The 18,543-nt window shown below is 38.4% G+C and overlaps 1 protein-coding gene across 4 annotated transcripts in view; it reads right to left on the bottom strand.

Moving 5' to 3' along the window:
• Positions 1 to 18,543, bottom strand: part of LOC127411725 (collagen alpha-1(XXI) chain-like) — a 134,571-nt gene that overhangs the window by 106,318 nt on the left and 9,710 nt on the right. For all 4 annotated transcript variants that reach the window (XM_051647435.1, XM_051647432.1, XM_051647434.1 and 1 more), the window contains 3 exons: positions 14,061 to 14,226; positions 13,737 to 13,965; positions 7,124 to 7,297 (listed from right to left, as the gene is read on the bottom strand). In XM_051647435.1, coding sequence (XP_051503395.1) covers positions 7,124 to 7,297; positions 13,737 to 13,965; positions 14,061 to 14,226 — 569 coding nt within the window. The remainder of the gene's footprint in view (positions 1 to 7,123; positions 7,298 to 13,736; positions 13,966 to 14,060; positions 14,227 to 18,543) is intronic.

Below are 18,543 nucleotides of genomic sequence, written 5' to 3'. Positions count from 1 at the left end.
TTCAAGTCGAACATATTAAAGGAGTGGTGCTTCCCGTCATGTGCTGACCCAGATAGCATACGTACATCTCTGTGATGTCTGTTTTAGATATTTTCATCTGGAAAGCATCGCAATCTAATTAACATCTGCTAACATCTTAAAAAGATCAGATTTACAAACATTCTAAATCATAAATGTCTCAAAGACATCTTCTGAATGTCTTATTGACATCCGAGAGGAAACATCTTATAGACGTATTGCAGATGAGCAAACAACCTAAAAAATGCATCTTCCAGATGTAAACACACACATAAAATAGATGTCTGGGTGATGTACCTGTGCTATCAGGGGAAACTACACCAGTCACGGAATACCGCACGACACTTGCAGATGAAGTGGAATTCAGATTGACAGATGCTTGAATTTTAAGCGTCTGTCAATCTGCTTAATACAGTGCCTGCTGTGTGTACAAGAAGAAAGTCCAATAAAAGCCTATATTATTTTAATATAACAAAAATGAAGTCAGTATTTTTAATATTTTTGAATGTTTTTAAAGAATAAACATGATATTACTATGATAAACAATATAATATAAGCATGATGTACTGTTATAAAAACATGGATTTGTGAGATTTTAGTGGAACAGAAGGTGTCAGATTAAACACCTTGGTAATGGCATACTACCATACTACTCTTATTTCTGCCATATATTGATACAGCTGAAGTAGTAAGGGTAGAATGTGAAGTATGCTATTACGAACGCAGCCCATGAAACTTGTCACTGTTGTCACGTTGTGAGTCTGGCCAGTCTCGAATAAGCGCTGTCGTCATTCAGAGCTCGTGCAGCTGCTTTGGAGAAACTGCAGCGGCTGCTGTTGAATCGCTTTCACGATACTTTGATGGCATACTTCATTGTGACGCGACGGTGGCGCCATCTCAAGTCGGACAACATTTCTTACCGAATAGCGCTGCATGAAGTTAAACACACCTAACATCTCTGGGTTCCTACGGCAACGGCGGGCAGTCACATGCACTTGTTTATCAGCATACTTGGTCATGATTGGTTAATGTTGGAAAGACTACATTTATCAAAGCCCCTTTCAAGGCAAGTCAGTCCACTCGGTGGCCAACTTTGAAACACTCTCGAACAGGGTGGGCAGGTATTTTCTGTGTAAACAAGTGGCATAAATGTACAGCTCCTATATACTTCAATGGGGAAAGACCAAAATCTCCAAAATGGTTTGTTAAGATTACAATCAAAGAACATATTTAAAATCTGACTTCAATAGTATCATAAATTGTGTTTCTTTTGCTCAAAACACACTAAAAAATTCTATTTTTCAGGCTGGTTTAGCTAATGTGTATGCGCGTTCTCGAGTTGATTGACAGGCAATGTCTGTATATAAAAGGTGATTGGCTCTTTCGTCTGTAAGGCAGGACATTCTTTGCCACATCCGTTGGCTATTTCCAATCATGAAAGTGCAGCTCCGATCTACTTGAATGGGGAAAGACCGAAATCTCCAAAACATCTGGTCAAGATTATGATCAAAGAACATATTTCAAATCAGCAGTAAAATATGACAACACTGGTTTCATAAATTGTACTTTTTTATCTCAGATTAGGCCAAAAAAAAAAACATTCCCAGCTTGTATAGCTAATGCATGTTCTTGAGTTGATTGACAGACAATGTCTGTATCTAAAAGGTGATTGGCTCTTTTACCTGAAAGGCAGAACTTCTTTTCCTTGACCATTGGGCTTTTCAATTTCTCCCATTCATTTTAATAGAAATGGCACGTCTTTACTAGATAGTCTCTGGCTACACCTCACGGCTCCTGCCCGCAATGCGAAGGCTGTAATCTGTTAATATGGGTGCCATTTCTGACCATTTTCATGCCCAAGGCGAGATCGCTTTTGTTGACGGGGGGAGGCAGTGGCATTTCTTGTTTTTGCCGCTCCCATTTGCCAGAGCAATCTCATCACTGGTGGTGGTGGTGGTGGTGGTGGTGTGTGTGTGTGTGTGTGTGTGTGTGTGTGTGTGTGTGTGTGTGTGTGTGTGTGTGTGTGTGTATGCGTGTGTTGTCCACCTTGTAATATGGCAATGTTCACTCTTGTTTTACACTGTTCTCTGTCTGTGTCTTTTAGCAAGTCTTCGAATTTTGGCGAAGCTAAATTTCTTTTCCTGTGTACACATCTGCCATGGATTTTCATATTCCCCTACCTAAACAAGTAGCCATGCCCAAAACTCACGTTATAGGTTAAGCTAGATAGGAATGGGTGAAGCTGAGCGGGTTGTTCAAAATATAAACCTCAATGTTTTGTTAGTGCCTGGGAGGCTCAGTGTTTATAGTTTTGGGGGAGGTTAACCCGCGAATGGCTTAATTTAAGTTGTCAATGAACAAAAAACTGGGATAGTAGAGCATATTTTGACATAAAAACGTTACATTCTTCAGTCAGTTTACTGCAGAGGTGGGGAACTTGAGTTAGGCCCAGTCCCAAATGGCACACTTGATGTGGAATTGTGGTCTCGTGGCCTTCATTTGCACATTTCCGTGAAGTTCATGAGACTGTAGGGTGTCCCATTTGACATTTTAGCACTCAGAGGGGTGCTCAAAAGCACCCCCTTTGCTCCCAAAATGTGCCCTTCAGCTAAACCCGCATAAGTGCGAGCTCCACAGTGGACTATTACTCAACTGTCCCCACTGCTGATCTTCTTGACCAATCACAGCGGACTGGAGTTTCTTGCTGGAGGAAAAACATGGTGGACGAAGTGATGTGAATCACAAATTAAATACTGATTTCAGTAATTGTTTTTTCCTGATTGTCAATGACGGATGACTTGCTTTTCTTGTGTATATAATATCACATTTTAGTCTGTTGTGTGTAATTGGTTCAAAACTTTGTTTTATTCAGTTGTCCAGAGATATGGAATTACTCCTATTAACTTTTTATTAAATAGTTTTTTTGAGGAAGTTTTATGTTCTTAAAAGTAAGCAATCTAACACTAAACCTTTGTTATTGTTGTTGTTTCAAAGAGGATTTTAGTATTATTGTGAATGTCCAAAATATTAAGGCATGAGAGAGTACATTCCTACACATATGCTGGAACTTTATTATATTTATTTAAATAGCAATGTTCAGTCTACTGGCGATATATACAGATGAGCCAAAACATTATAACCACTCACAGGTGAAGCACATAACATCGATCATCTCCTAACAAGGCCACATGTCAAAGTCTGGGTAGATTAGATGGTAAGCGAACAATAATTTCTCGTAGTCAGCGTGTTAAATGCAGGAGAAATGGGCAGGAGTAAAGACCTGAGCGACTTTGACAAGGGCCAAATTGTTATGGCCAGAAGATAGGGTCCAAGCATCTCTGAAACGGTATGGCTTGTGAGGTGCTCCCGGTCAGCAGTGATAAGTACCTACCGACAGTGATCCAAGGAGGGACAAACCACAAAACAGCGACAGGGTGTTGGGCGCCCAAGGCTCATCGTAGCGAGAGCAACGAAGGCTATCCCATCTGTTCCAAAATGACAGAAGGTCTTCTGAGTCACAGAAAATTGTAATGATGGTTACGGGAGGAATGTGTCACAACACACAGTGCATTGCACCCTGCTGCGTACAGGGCTGCATAACCTACAATGGGCATGCGAGCGTTGGAACTGGGCCTTGAACCAGTGGAAGAAGGTTGCCTGATCTGATGAGTCCCATTTTCTTTTGCATCACGTGGACATGTGCACCGTTTACCTGGGGAAGTGATGGCACCAGGATGCACTGGGAGAAGACGACAAGCCGGTGGAGGGAGTGTGATGCTCTGGGCAATGTTCTGCTGGGAAACCCTGGGTTTAGCCTTTCATGTGGATGTCAATTTGACATGTGCCACCAACCTAAACATTGTTGCAGACCAGGTACACCCCTTCATGGCAATGGTATTCTCTGATGGCAGTGGCCTCGTTCAGCAAGATAATGTGCCCTGCCACACTGCACACATTGTTCGGGAATGGTTTGAGGAACATGATGAAGAGTTCAAAGTGTTTCCCTGGCCTCCAAATTCCCCATATCTCTATCAGATTGAGCATCTGTGGGATGTGCAGGACTAACAAGTCTGATCTATGGCGGCTCCACCTTGCAATTTACAGAACTTGAAGGATCTGATGATAATGTCTTTGTGCGAGATACCACAGGACACCTTCAGGGGTCTTGTAGAGTCAGCGCTGGCGCACGAGGACCAACAGCATATTAGGCAGGTGGTCACAATATTTTGGCTCATCAGTGTATATTCCTGCAGAAGTGTGGCTGTGCAAATAAATATAATGATTTTTGTGATCTACGGCAGAATGTGAGACGCATGTTCTCCTTTCTATACATCTGACAGTGTTCTAAGCACCTGCATGCAACCATCTAGGTGTCTGAAAACAGGGCCAGAGAGTCATCTGAGCACTTTCTTAGATTTAAGCCTAGCTTAAAAAATATACCGACCAACAATGCCAAATTGAATATCACAAAGGATAGACGTGTGAGTTGCGTGAGACAAAAGAATCATGAATGGGGCAGTTTGACGCTAACATTTTCAGCTGAAAAAAAAAAGAGTCCCTCACTTTTTTTATTTTTTTTATTTTTATTTTTTTATTTATTTATATAGAAAAATAAGGGGCACTCCATTTCTTTACATCAAATGTGCTATTTGAGATTTACATAAACCATTTGTGGCAGGGGACATTCATTAAAAAAAGTAAAACTTTATGCCTTTACATCAATGTGTGTAAAAAAAGACTTAAATTATGCTTCTCTATTAGCATTCCAGTTTACAATACATTTCTTGCTATCTTTAGACATACAGTCAACACAAAAGATTTTTCAAATTGCAGGTATACCTACAACGTTAACAATCCATACAAACACTCCAGCTAAATAAACTGTTTATTATTGTTATTTACAAAGATGGCAGTACATATTGGTAATTATTTTAGCGACTCAAGACTATTGCAAGCCTATGAGTAATGTGTTTTAACAGAAAAATGAAATAGAAACGACTGAACTGCTGTGAATGGAAATAATTACGTTAACCTTAGATGAACTCGTGTTCAATACTACTATAATCTAATATATATGTTTAAATTCAAGGATTACACTATTTAATATTTGTTGTAAAAATGTAAAATCATTTCACACACAAAGACATTGTTTGTGTCCATGATCACAGCATTTCTGATCAGCGCGAATTATGAATAAACGTTACATTTATATAGCGCTTTTCTGACACTACACTCAAAGCGCTTTACATAGTGAACAGGGGACTCTCCTCAAACACCACCGGTGTGCAGCATCCACCTGGATGATGCGATGGCAAGGGTTAGGGTGTTATTAGCCTATATTTATAGCCATAGTAATATAGGTATTATATATAATATTTTCTAATACTGTACCTTTCTTACAAGGTTATAACTTAAAATGCGAATGAGATACTGTATAATGCACCCACACAAGATGCAGTGTAGGCTACCTGTGCTCTTCCTCTATTGTCCCATGCGCCACCTGGTGGATATTGTGAGAAGTGCAACCATTTTTTTTATTCTAAGATGCCCTCCTGCGTTATGCTACATGATTTCACATGATACACAAGATACTTTCTAAATAGAAGTGTATCAAAACACTTACATTACATGAAAGTGCCTGGACATGTCCTTTGGAGTAGCCTCCCATATAAATACCATGTTACAGGCTTACTGTATATAATACAAATACCAAGGTTTTACCATATTGTACCATCACAGTACCATGATACTGCAACAGAAGGCTTTTGAGAAGGGTAACTTTAATAAACTTCATCTTGTGCTGTGTAATGTGAAAAGGTGACAATATGTTTTTAGTTTATTCATTAATGCTACACAATATGCCAGGGTGTACATTCAAGAGGGGATGGGGGAGGAGGTAAACCCCCCAATAATCAAAATAAACAAGTATGTTATTAATTAATATGGAGTTACATATGTGCCACAATTCTGCACGTGCGCAAGATGATATTTTGAGTGCACAAAAATGTACTGCGCGCAAAGAAGATGCATTGCTTTACAAAACTAAGTTCACACAACTGCAAAATTCATTTTGTGCCCTTAAAATATAATTTTGCGCATGCAGAATTGTGGCACAAATATAACTCCATTTATGTATTCAGTTCATAGTAAAGGCGATAGTAAAAAAAAGTTCACAGTACCATAGTGTGTTTTTGAGTAATTCTGAGCAGTTCTGTTCACGTACACTAATATTTTCAGGTGTGTAATCGCAATCAAATTAAACTTTTCTCTTTTGAAGTGACTGTAATAATCATTTGCCTCAAATCTGATTCACAGTCTCCACAGTTTTCAATCAAATTAATATGTAATTTAGCAACTTCATTAACAAAAAACGTCAGATAAATATGCTTTAATTGTCACTCTTCATTCCAGCCCACCTAAAAATGTTATCACTTCCGTTTATGAGAATATTTAGCCAAAAACTGCGGTGTTCAAGTCAATCTCCCATTCATTCCTATGGGAAGTTCTGCAAAGCTTGTCAGAGTGAGCAACTGCAAGCAAGGGGGTGGAGCTTAGCAAAGGGTCAATTGGTTCATGCAGACTCACAAGTTAAATGGCCGAACTGTAGAGCATTGGCAATGGTGCTCCCTTTTGTATATAAGAAACATTTGGTGTCAACATGACATGGTGTCTGCTTTTCTACAAGAAGACTGCTGTGTTGCACATGTTGAAAACGTTCCATGTTATGTTTATTCACTGGCAAAAGATAACAAACGCACACTAATATTCCAATAACATCATTTCAAAGTGATATTTTATAATATGCTCTATCATTTTCTTAATTTCATACATCAAACATTTTAAACCATCATATGTTTATGTCTCTTCATTTTTAATTAATCTGTGCAGTTGGTAAGATGCTTAAAGCATTTTTTTTTCATGTCAAAATACTTTCTCCTATTCCAATATGCAGTAAGAAATTAATAGTTTGTACAATGTAATGCATTACAGTGTAGACTATTTTAATCCAGTATTATAATATTATTTAGAACATATTTAAATAATATAATAATAAAAATATGATATACATTACAGTGATAGTCAAAGAATTCATTCAAGTACTTACTGGTACAGTTGTTTCTTTGGTGACATATTTCCCAACCTGTGTTTTTCCATTAATAAAAATACCATCAGGAGGCTCCAATGTCAAGGTTTCAATTTCCAGATCATCAACATACAGTGTGACATCTTCCTCTGTTACTAGAAGACGCAGCTGATGCCATTTTTCATCAAAAAGTTTCTGTAACATACATAAAACAAAGCAGAATGCTGAAGGTGTCTTAGATATAATTCACCTGAACACCTGAAATTTCACTAGATTAAGATCTCAGTAAACTATCGTTCAGTAGCATTTGCACTGTAAAATAAGGATTTATGTTGACCTTTAAATTTTTCCATAAAATAATGAACCTAGTAATGCTCAGCATCACTCAAACCGCATTGTAGTCTTTGGTTTTGCTCATAATTTGAATACAAAGGAGTTCCACCATAAAGTGAGAATGTACGTTAAACTAAAAAGACCAGGTTTATGATATTTAAAAATCCATTCAGTCTTTCTATGTCCAAATTCCAGCAACAGATCAGATTAAATGAGACTAAATTTCATTATAGGTTGCACTGGTGCGACTACAGAGTTGGCCATCTCTCGCTCTCTCTCTCTCTCTCTCTTTGATTATGCACTGCCATTTTCTGTTCAGCAACATGAACTAGCAAACACATCAAAAGTGGAATGAAACTGCGCTACCCGCTAACACACCAATTATCAGCACTGCTCAATAGAGCGCAATAGTCTGGTTCCAGAAGTAACAATCATATTAATTTTTTCCATAGACAGATTGATTTCAATGATAACTTATAAACCTTTAAAGACAGACCTGCTGTGAGCTCAAAGGTTGTTCATCGATGGTATATGCCTTTGTTGAAGCCATCAGTTGCCATTATTACAACTTCATTGTTTAAAAAAACTTTAAAACCTCATTAAACAGCCCGATATTCTAAACAACATTAACTAGATGAACAGGAGAAAACTGTGCCATGCACAGACATAAATTAGAAGACTTTTAACACATCACCACCCTTGAATTTTCAATAGTGACACTAACTGCATAAACTACAGTACTTACACTGTAAAAAAGTTCTGTAATTTTAACGGTAAAAGACTGTAAAAATGCTACAGTAAAAAAACATAAATTGGTTGAGTAGTTACCGTAAAATATACGTAATTTTTAAATATATATATTTAAAAGGACAATTAAAAAGACAATACATGTAGTTTTACTGTAAAATTTTGTAAAAATTATTTTTTTTAGATGTAAAAAGTATGATTTTCCTGTAAAAATTTACATTATGTTTAAAATTCCCTGCGTGACCCATCACATTTCATTATATTTTATGGGAATAGTTATGTTTCTTCTTATTTTTAATATCAGGTATGTACTTTGGGGTGTTCTGTGTTATATTTGATGTAGTTTAGTTCATGTTTAGTGCATCATTTCATGTGTTACTCTGATGGTGTTAAGTGTGAGTGACACTGAACACTGTCTCTACATGTTTTTTGGTCATTGCTCCTGGAAGAGCCAATATTGATGAACTTCAAGTCATCATGTGCCCTTCTGTAATTACTACGGTGATTAACTATACATTATAGAGTGAAAAGCAGATTTTTACAGTTTCAGAAGGTTAATATATTAAGTTTATCATTTAATAATATAAACGACGGTACTGCACCATAAAATATACCGTAAAACAACAGTTTTAAACTAAAATTTACAGGTCGTTCTGTAACATTGTTAAAAATGTTACTGTATTTTTACATAATTATTCTAGCAACCACAGCTGCCAGTTTTTTGGTTTTGTTTTTTGTAAAAACAACAGGATTTTTTTTTACAGTGTAGGCTATGTTTTATTCTTCTCACCACAATTGTACAGAGTGGTTATCTGAGTTACCGTAGCCTTTCTGTCAGCTCGAACCATTTTGGCCATTCTCCGTTGACCTCTCTCATCAACAAGGTGTTTCCATACACAGAACTGCCGCTCACTGGATGTTTTTTGTTTTTGGCACCATTCTGAGTAAACTCTAGAGACTGTTGTGAGTGAAAATTCCAGGAGATCAGCGGTTACAGAAATACTCAAACCAGCCCATCTGGCACCAACAATCATGCGACGGTTGAAATCACTGAGATCATGTTTTCTCCCCAATCTGATGGTTGATGTGAACATTAACTGAAGCTCCTGACCTGTATCTGCATAATTTTATGCATTGCACTGATGCCGCACGATTGGCTGATTAGATAATCGCATGAATAACTAGGTGTACAGGTGTACCTAATAAAGTGCTCATTGAGGTTTCAGGGGTACTCAAAGTTCCAAGAGGTCCAGTCTCTACATTTCCTTCCCAGCAAAGGTCCGGATAATAGTACCTAGCTTACATGTTGTCATATGGCTTTGAAATTATATAATATATATTTTTTAATAGTTTATATAACTTGCCACATTGGCAGCAAGAGTACTTTGTGAACCAAATAAATTCTAAACAGTCAAAATAGTCTCTTCAAAACTGGGCAGGGATGAGGACATTGGGGGCCTAGAGACAGCCAAAGTGTTGGGGTCTGAGGGATCTTCTACTAAAAGATTAAAATATTTCATCAATACGTCATCGGTCAAGGGCACTTGGATATAGATATTAAAACATAAGATCAACAGTTCATTTTGAAGCTGAATGACAGCAGTCAAGTTGTTGTGTTAAACATTTTTACATTCAGAATATGGGACACTGGAGGCCTTTTGACAGATAATAAAACACTGTATGGGGGTTCAGGGGTGTCCCCTGAGAAAAAGTTTTATAAAAATGTAAAATTCTGAATGGACTATATTTATATTTTCCTTAAAGCTAGAATCTACTAAAAAACAAACAAACAAACATACAATTTACAACAGTGAATCATTAAAATACTGTATACTTAATTTAAGTATAAATAGGCTTTCCATCTTTGATTTTCACAAAATGAGAACAAAAATCTGTTAATTATGAAAGGCTCCTAACATGCTGATTAATGAAGCTAAATTTAGACGGAAAAAACTTTATAGTCTAAAGGCGGCACATTAACTTGTCCTGACACAAACCTGGTTTAGTTGAACCGTCTGAATCACACATCAGACAGATGAAGATAGATTCACTTTGCTTCATTTTTGTTTTCTGCTGTGTGTTTAAACGAAAGATGCCAGTATCTGTAGTGGTGTCTCCGATAATGTTGTTAAAATAACCACGCCTGCAACTACGTACAGTAAATCATGCTTTATGTGGTACATCTATAGCGGGGAGAGAGACAACGCACGGAGAGCAGGAAAAAAAGTGCATTCAGCACTAGGGAATAAGGGCGTAGCGCTGGACATGCTTTACTTAGCCATGTATCAGATAACTAGTACAAAGATTTGGAGCTCGGTCCGGACTGAATTGTCCTTCGGTCTGGATCCGGACCAGAGTCCGCCTGTTGAGTACCCCTGATATATATATACGAAAATGAAAAATGTACCATAGTTTATATATATATATATATATATATATATATATATATATATATATATATATATATATATATAATATAGATTTAAATATATATTTAAGTGTAAGTGTAAAATCTGTTTTCTTCTAATGCTCTCTGATTGTATGATATATAAATGGTTTTGTTTTCAGAAATTCTAAGGGATGACTGAACTTAAATCAATAAAAGCCTGATGAAAGAAGTCCCAACCAGTAAATTAGTTAGTACCAGTATATTTACATCAGCATCCCAACTCAAAATCAATGGCTTACTGTCGAATGAGCATTTTAGTGGGACAAAATATGCAATATTATTGGTAACTTATTTTTGTAATATCAAATCAGGTGCTGGTGCCACCAAATGCAGAACTGGTGCCACCACTCTCAAATGTTAGTCTGGAGCCCTGAAACGGGGACTAGTATGTCTGTTATACAAGATTCTTGGCTGCAGTGAGTCAGAAAATTCACTGTTAAAGGAATAGTTCACCCAAAAATGAAAATTTGCTGATAATTTACTCACCCTCAGGCCATCCAAGATGTATCTGAGTTTCTTTCTTTATCAAAACAGAATTTAAGACTTTTAGGATTTAATTTCAGGCCTCCTCCTCTAAACAATGCAAGTGAATGTCCATTTCATTCACTTGCATTGACGGTCCAAAATGCATATTTAGGGTGCATCAAAATAATCCACACGACTCCAGTCGACAAATAAAGTTCTTCTGAACGCAAACGATTGATTATTTTTAGAAATAAAACATTACTTATATACTTTTTAACTACAAATGTTCACTTCCGTACATCTCTGTGACGCGCGCTCATGAGAGTGATGACGTAAACTCGTTGGTAAGGTCACACGTTACGTGGAGGAGGCAGGAAGCGCATCATTGTTTACGATAGAAACTTGCACAGAGCACAGACCAAGTGCCGTTCACAAACCAAAACAATTTCAAAACAATATAAAATAAAATAAAAAATAATTTCCAAATAATAATTAAAAAAACAAACAATGTAAACAATGACGCGCTTCCTGACTACTCCTCCACGTGACACGTGACCTTACGAACGATCTTACATCATCCCTCTCATGAGCGCACGTCACAGAGATGTACGAAAGTGAACATTTGTAGTTAAAAAGTATCAGTCATCTGGATTCAGAAGAACTTTATTTGTCGACGGGAGTCGTGTGGATTTTTGATGCACCCTCAATATGCATTTTGGACCATCAAAAAATGGAGTACATTCACTTGCATTGTTTAAAGGAGGAGGCCTGAAATGAAATCCTAAAAGTCTTAAATTCTGTTTTGATGAAGAAAGAAACTCAGATACATCTTGGATGGCCTGAGTGCGAGTAAATTATCAGCAAGTTTTCATTTTTGGGTGAACTATCAGAATTGTGTTTCTTCAATTTTGTTAAATTTGCATGACATCGTTGTTCTATTCCTGCAAAATAGTCTAGCTTAGACTAGCATAATCTGACTGATCGAAAGAAATGTGTGCTGACTGGCACAACGAACGCCACAGAGCTGCTTGTGATGTTACATTTTTAAACTTGCTTACTCTCTATTGACAGGTCAGAACAGACATATTTTAATACTGATTTAATGTACAGAACTTACCAAACTTGCCACCTACACTCACCAAAGATTTGCACTCCTACACTGTTGCTAAAAAACTGAGGTGATGTGGACATTTTTTGGAATCATATTGTGACACTGATGAGCCAAAACATTATGACTGCTCACAAGTGAAGAAAATAACATTGATCATCTCCTAACAAGGCCACATGTCAAGGTCTAGGTAGATTAGATGGGAAGCGAACAATCAGTTCTCGTAGTCAGTGTCTTAAATGCAGGAGAAATGGGCAGGAGTAAAGACCTGAGCGACTTTGACAAGGGCCAAATTGTTATGTCCAGACGACTGGGTCAGAGCATCTCTGAAACGGCAAGGCTTGTGGGGTGCTCTCAGTCAGCAGTGGTGAGTACCTACCGACAGTGGTCCGAGGAGGGATAAAACACAAACCGAAATAGGGTGCGACAGGGTGTTGTGCCCCCAAGGCTCACCGATGCACGAGGGCAACACAGGCTATCCTGTCTGGTCCGAGCTGACAAAAGGTCTACTGTGGCACTAGTCACAGAAAATCTTAATGATGGTTACGGGAGGAATGTGTCACAACACAAAGTGCATAGCACACTGCAGGGTATGGGGCTGTGTAGCCACAGAGTGTCCATGATGACCCCTGTCCACTGTCGAAAGCGGCTACAATGAGCACGCGAGCGTCAGAACTGGACCTTGGAGCAGTGGAAGAAGGTCACCTGGCCCAATGAGTCCCGTTTTCTTTTACTTCTTCACATGGACGGCCATGTACGCCATTTACCTGGGGCAGTGATGTCACCAGGATGCACTGTGGGAAGACAACAAGCCAGTGGAGGAAGTGTGATGCTCTGGGCAGTGTTCTGCTGGGAAACCCTAGGTCTGGCCATTCATGTGGACATCAATTTGACACATGACACCTACCTAAACATCGTTGCAGACCAGGTACATCCCTTCATGGCAATGGTATTCCCTGATGGCAGTGGCCTCTTTCAGCAGGATAATGTGCCTTGCCACACTGCACACATTGTTCGGGAATGGTTTGATGAACATGATGAAGAGTTCAAGGTGTTGCCCTGACCTCCAAATTCCCCAGATCTCAATCCGATTGAGCATCTGTGGGATGTGCTGGACCAACAAGTCTGATCCACGGCGGCTCTATCTCGTAACATAAAGGACTTGAAGGATCTGCTGCTAATGTCTTGGTGCCACATACCACAGGACACCTTCAGAGGCCTTGTAGAGTCCATGCCTTGGCGAGTCGGCGCTGTTTTGGTGGCACACGGAGGACCAACAGTATATTAGTCATAATGTTTTGGCTTATCGGTGTAGATTCCCAGCCCTAAACATATGCTGGTGACCAGCTATGCTCATTTTTTTTTCAGCAGGTATTTCCTTCCTATATTCTTGTTTGCAAATGGACATTTCAAAATTGATGTAGATACAGTAGTTGACTAATGTTGACAGGTGTTAACAAAATATAAGTACTGAATAGGTCATTGAGATCAGGAGTTGTTTGGAGTATTCTTCTGTCATGTTGTGTATTTACCCTTGCAGGTGGCTTAGTGAAGACCACAGTTTGAGTTCCGCTTGGTGCATTGCTGGTGGTGGTGAACATCACTGTTCTGTCTAGTCCATTTAGAGTAACTGCCATTTGAGGCTTCTCATCCTTAGTCTGTATCCGCCACAGATCCCACTTCTCCATAATCACAGAGCCTTTGTACTTTAGTGTGGCCACAAAAACATAGGATGGTGGAAGTCCGCCTGGAAATAACATCCTACGGACATTAAGATGAAGACACTTTTTCAATTCAAACAGAGTATTTTCATGGTGCACAAGAACAGCAACACTTCATACCAAAAATATTTTTACCTAGTGCTCTCACTCAGGTCAACTCGGGATGTCACCTGGTACGCTTTGCTGCCATAAAATGATCCTTGTGTCTTTTTGGCTTTTTTGGCCAAGTTGAGATGAAGGAGAATGTCAAATCCCTTCTCATCTCGAGAATCAGTTGGAATCTTTGATGGGCATACAGTCTCTATGGCACATTAAAGAGAGAAAACAAGGTAAATTATCACACTACAGCTAGGGATGTGCCAGAAGGGTTAGCCAATCATCCGACTAGTCAATTATCGATGCATAATCGAGCTAGCACAGGTTTTTGCATGGTCAAGCTAAAGTCTTCATCTCTCTGTCCAAGTATAGACTAGCTAAAGGAAGGACATCAGCTGAGAAAGTGACGTAGATGGTTTCCGGTTGAACTTTTGTGTCATATTAGCGTGTCGAAGAAGTTAGCTAACAAGCTTCTCAACAGCGAGACGCACACAACAGGCACAACAACATGGAAAACTTTACTGCCATTTTGGTGCAGATCAGATGTACATTATATGTTGTGCTTATGGTGATATCCAAAGGCAGAAGACGACGCAATTTGCTCCTGGATTGTTCTAACTATACAAGCTCCGCTTTGCTTTCCTTAACACCTTCCCTTAGCGATAATAAGGATATTATCCCTATAAACTCTGTGTAAAGCATAATAATAACATTTAGATTGAGCAGAGATGTCATGAATAAACAGACTATTAAGAAAATATATGGTTCGACAATTTTCCCTGTGATCGCTGGTATTTTTATAGGTTTGTTGTCTGCATACTTGAACAGTTCTGCATCTTTCACTAGACCTGTCATTTGCTTCAGACTGCATATTCATTGGCATAGCTTGACATTTGAGCTAGGGGAAGCCAGACCAAGCCAGTGTTTTTTTTTATTTTTTACCGGTAGTAATGAACTAGGGATGGGCAATAGGATGATGTAATTGGATATCGCGATATTTTTTTCTATAAAAAGCCCTATAATGAACACAGAAAATTGCTCATAAAACACTTTACCCAGCGATTATTAGAAATATGTGATTATTTAATTAAATGTGTTACAACAGCAGCACATACTGAGAGAGAAACCACTACACAGTGGCGTAGTGCACCTCTCTACAGACAGGCACACAAGTTATGTCAGCTCTACTAGAAACCACACAGCCACTTGATAAAAACAAAATGTATAACCAGAAGAAACATGCTTACATGAAGTTATAGCCTACTAACAATTTTACCTTACCAGCCTTTTAAAAGAACATTTCATCACTCTACTGGAACCAAAAGATGCAACCATTCACTGAGACATAGCCTAAAAAATTATGCAGCTAGTGTTAAACGCCTTTTCTTTCGACCAGCGAAGATATCCACAATTTATTTGTAATGATTGCTTCAGTGTGGAGAATTCCAAGAGCAGAAAATCTGCTCTGCTTGTAGTTTTCCCATTTAACCATGCAGCTCAGATGGGCCTGTGAGACTGTATGATTTGTGTTTAGTGCCAAGTAAACTTTAGCAGCAGTGCCGAAGATTTTGGTTGGACATTGAGACAAAACAGGCTGCTTTGGGCCAGATGTTTTATTGCCGAGATCCTTGGGCGTACCTGTTGCAGACACTGACCATGTTTACATGCACTTAAGAAAGTAGTTTATTCCAGGGTTTTTGCAGAAAGCAGCATTCTGAAACGTCATGTTAATGAGAACGTTGGTTTCCTTACACCATTTAAGGGATTAAGAGAAAGCGGTAAAACACACCTAGGTTTCTCACGGAGAAACCTGCTTATGCTGCCATGTAAACATAAGTGCAGTTCTAACAGGTTTTTGAAGAAGCACATACAGTATAAACTATACCCATTTATAAACACTGTAAAATATCGACGGTCCCTTATGTTTGTATATATGCGCTGGTACATTGAGGGAATCCCGGAGTTTTACGTAAAGGGAAACCCCACTACTGAAGCGCAATTCCGCTGCAGGTCGCGATAGAAAGGTAAGGAACAAACACAGCAACAACTCTGGAATATCTGGAAATAAAGCGAAACAACAGAGAATATCATGTTTTTTATTTACACTAGCGTTGCAGGGAAATTACACTGCTGTGGAGACAGCTGCTTAATGAACGAGCATGTATACGAGAGAGTATGCCGCTAAACAGTGCACGTAAACTGGAACACTGCTTTCTCGCAATAATCCGCTTTCTAGCAATAACCCACTTTCTGGTGTCCATGTAAACATAGTCACTAAAGGGTGGTGTGTGGAACCTTGAGCCACCATGACAGGTGGGACCTGCGGTTCACCTTTGTGGGGTTGTCTGGGTCATCAATCACGGAGAAGGCCCCTTCGGCCTCCCCGGCCTCCCTGCAAGCTACGTGTATGTGCATATTCTATAAATATTATGCTTTGTGCCCCATTTTATGAATGAAATCCACATGCGAGAAGTAAAAGAAGCTGTTATAACCACTCAGTGATAATTGAAAGTATGATATAACCCTTACGAAAATCAAGAATTCATGGCAAATTTGCCGCAAATTCGCCACTGATCATTTTCACATGCAAATATTTTTTTTGGCAAACTTGCGGCAAATTGTCCATTGTTGCCAAAAGTTTGCAGGAGGTCACCACTATCGGTGAAGAGCTGCAAACTTCTGGCAAACATTTATGGCGAATCAAAAACTAATTTGCATGTGAAAATAACGAGCAGCAAATTTGCGGCAAGTTTGCAGCTAGTTTAGATTTTTTTGTAAGGGAAGATATGCAGAAGACAATGTGTAATTTGTAATGTTTACATTTTCATTCACGGTGCTAATGCTAGCATGCTAACCTTGGTCATAGTATGCACCTGTTACCCTCTTTTATTGTATTTTATGATGAAAATTTAGAAAATAATCCACATAAGATCATGAAAAAGGTTCTTGTTTTTAAAAGAGAGACTTTCGGTGCTTCTGAAAAGATGGGTGTTGGGTGTTATTATGGCAGACAGATAAGAAGATTAGTCAATGAGCAGAATACAGACAAAAGAATAATATTTAGAGGCACATCTACATTTTCACAGGTGTGACTGGTAAGATTTCTGTCAGGCTAAAGAATTTACATGACATTTTAAAAAGACGAATTACTGCTTTAGTCTGACTGAAATCAAAATTTTAAGCGCATGTAAACATACTAATTATACAATGACAAATGGATTGTGTGGCTCTCATCTTTGGACACAGAGCGTGTCAAATCAAACTTTTACTTTCAACACGCAGTGAAAGGATCTCGGTGCTAAACTCCTTCGCCACTATATTACTTAATCCCTGGCAAGTGAAATCTGAAAATGTATTAGCCAGTGGCTAATCACAGACATTTTTTGTTTAAAATTTGGTCACAAATGCAAGAGATACAGGACATTCACAGGACATTTTATGTGCCCAACAAGTGTAACATTTAAGCAAAAACACATAAAAGTAAAATAAAAATAAAAGTAAATCATTGTGCGTTGAACTGAAATGAAGCTGACTGAGCAATACCCTCTAAATCAAATCATCTTAATCAAATTTCAAGTCTTGAAATAATATGTACAGTGTATGGAGAGTAAAAATGTCTGGAAAGGGTTAAACATTGTTGGAATGCACTGGTATATTATTTTATTTGGCCTGCAGTTCAATAAAAAATAAATAAATAAATAAATCTGTAGTGGAAGACCTTGGCGTGGAACACTGGACATTGTGCAAATATGCAGTCCAGCTAAAGAATTTCCCAGCCGTCGCAAATACCAGACAAGAGATGACCATATCTATCATAAGGTACCTTATTCATTAACTTTTCTAGTGTCTGGAAAGTCATTTTAACATGAGTTTCAAGCATCTTAGAAAACTTTTATGGAGGGTAGTTTTTCCAACCTTATGGCTATATTGTATTTAAGATTTTTATTTTTGCTTTTTAACAAGTCAGAGTTGTGAGTAATCCATTGTTAGAATGGAATAGTGCCTTGGGAAATATGCTTCCCCACATTTCAAGACTTTCCAATGATCAATTTTGGCATTTGATTCCTTCTTTTCCACCATTGTTACATTAGTGATATGCTACCTGTACTTTTCAAAAGACTTGAATGCAAATCCGAATGTAATGAGAATGTTTTGGTTGGAGGGAGCTAAATAAAACTTGACATTTGCCTCTGCCAAAAGTGAATTGGTACCTTATAAACATATTCAAATGATTACTGGACTTTTTCATAAATTTGAGGCAGTCTGACTGGTAAGTTTGCTAAAAATAGATATCAAAATCTTTGAAACACGCTCAGCAATGTGGGGCATAATCCTAATTTCACACTTTTGGACAATTTACAGCCATCTTGGTGAATTTGGAACACCTGGATGTTGTAGGACATAAATCAGACTGTGATCTTAAATTATGCATGCAGCTCAAACGTGGAGATGCTGTAAACCTGTCTCCACTGGTACATGACGGTAAAGCAACAAACTTCCTCCACTGCAGAAAGCTCAAGCC

The sequence above is a fragment of the Myxocyprinus asiaticus genome, chromosome 21 (genome assembly GCF_019703515.2).
Source record: "Myxocyprinus asiaticus isolate MX2 ecotype Aquarium Trade chromosome 21, UBuf_Myxa_2, whole genome shotgun sequence".
In the NCBI taxonomy this organism is placed as follows: domain Eukaryota; kingdom Metazoa; phylum Chordata; class Actinopteri; order Cypriniformes; family Catostomidae; genus Myxocyprinus; species Myxocyprinus asiaticus.
Note: the sequence above shows the minus strand (reverse complement) of the source record. Positions and strands in the feature narration are given on the sequence as shown.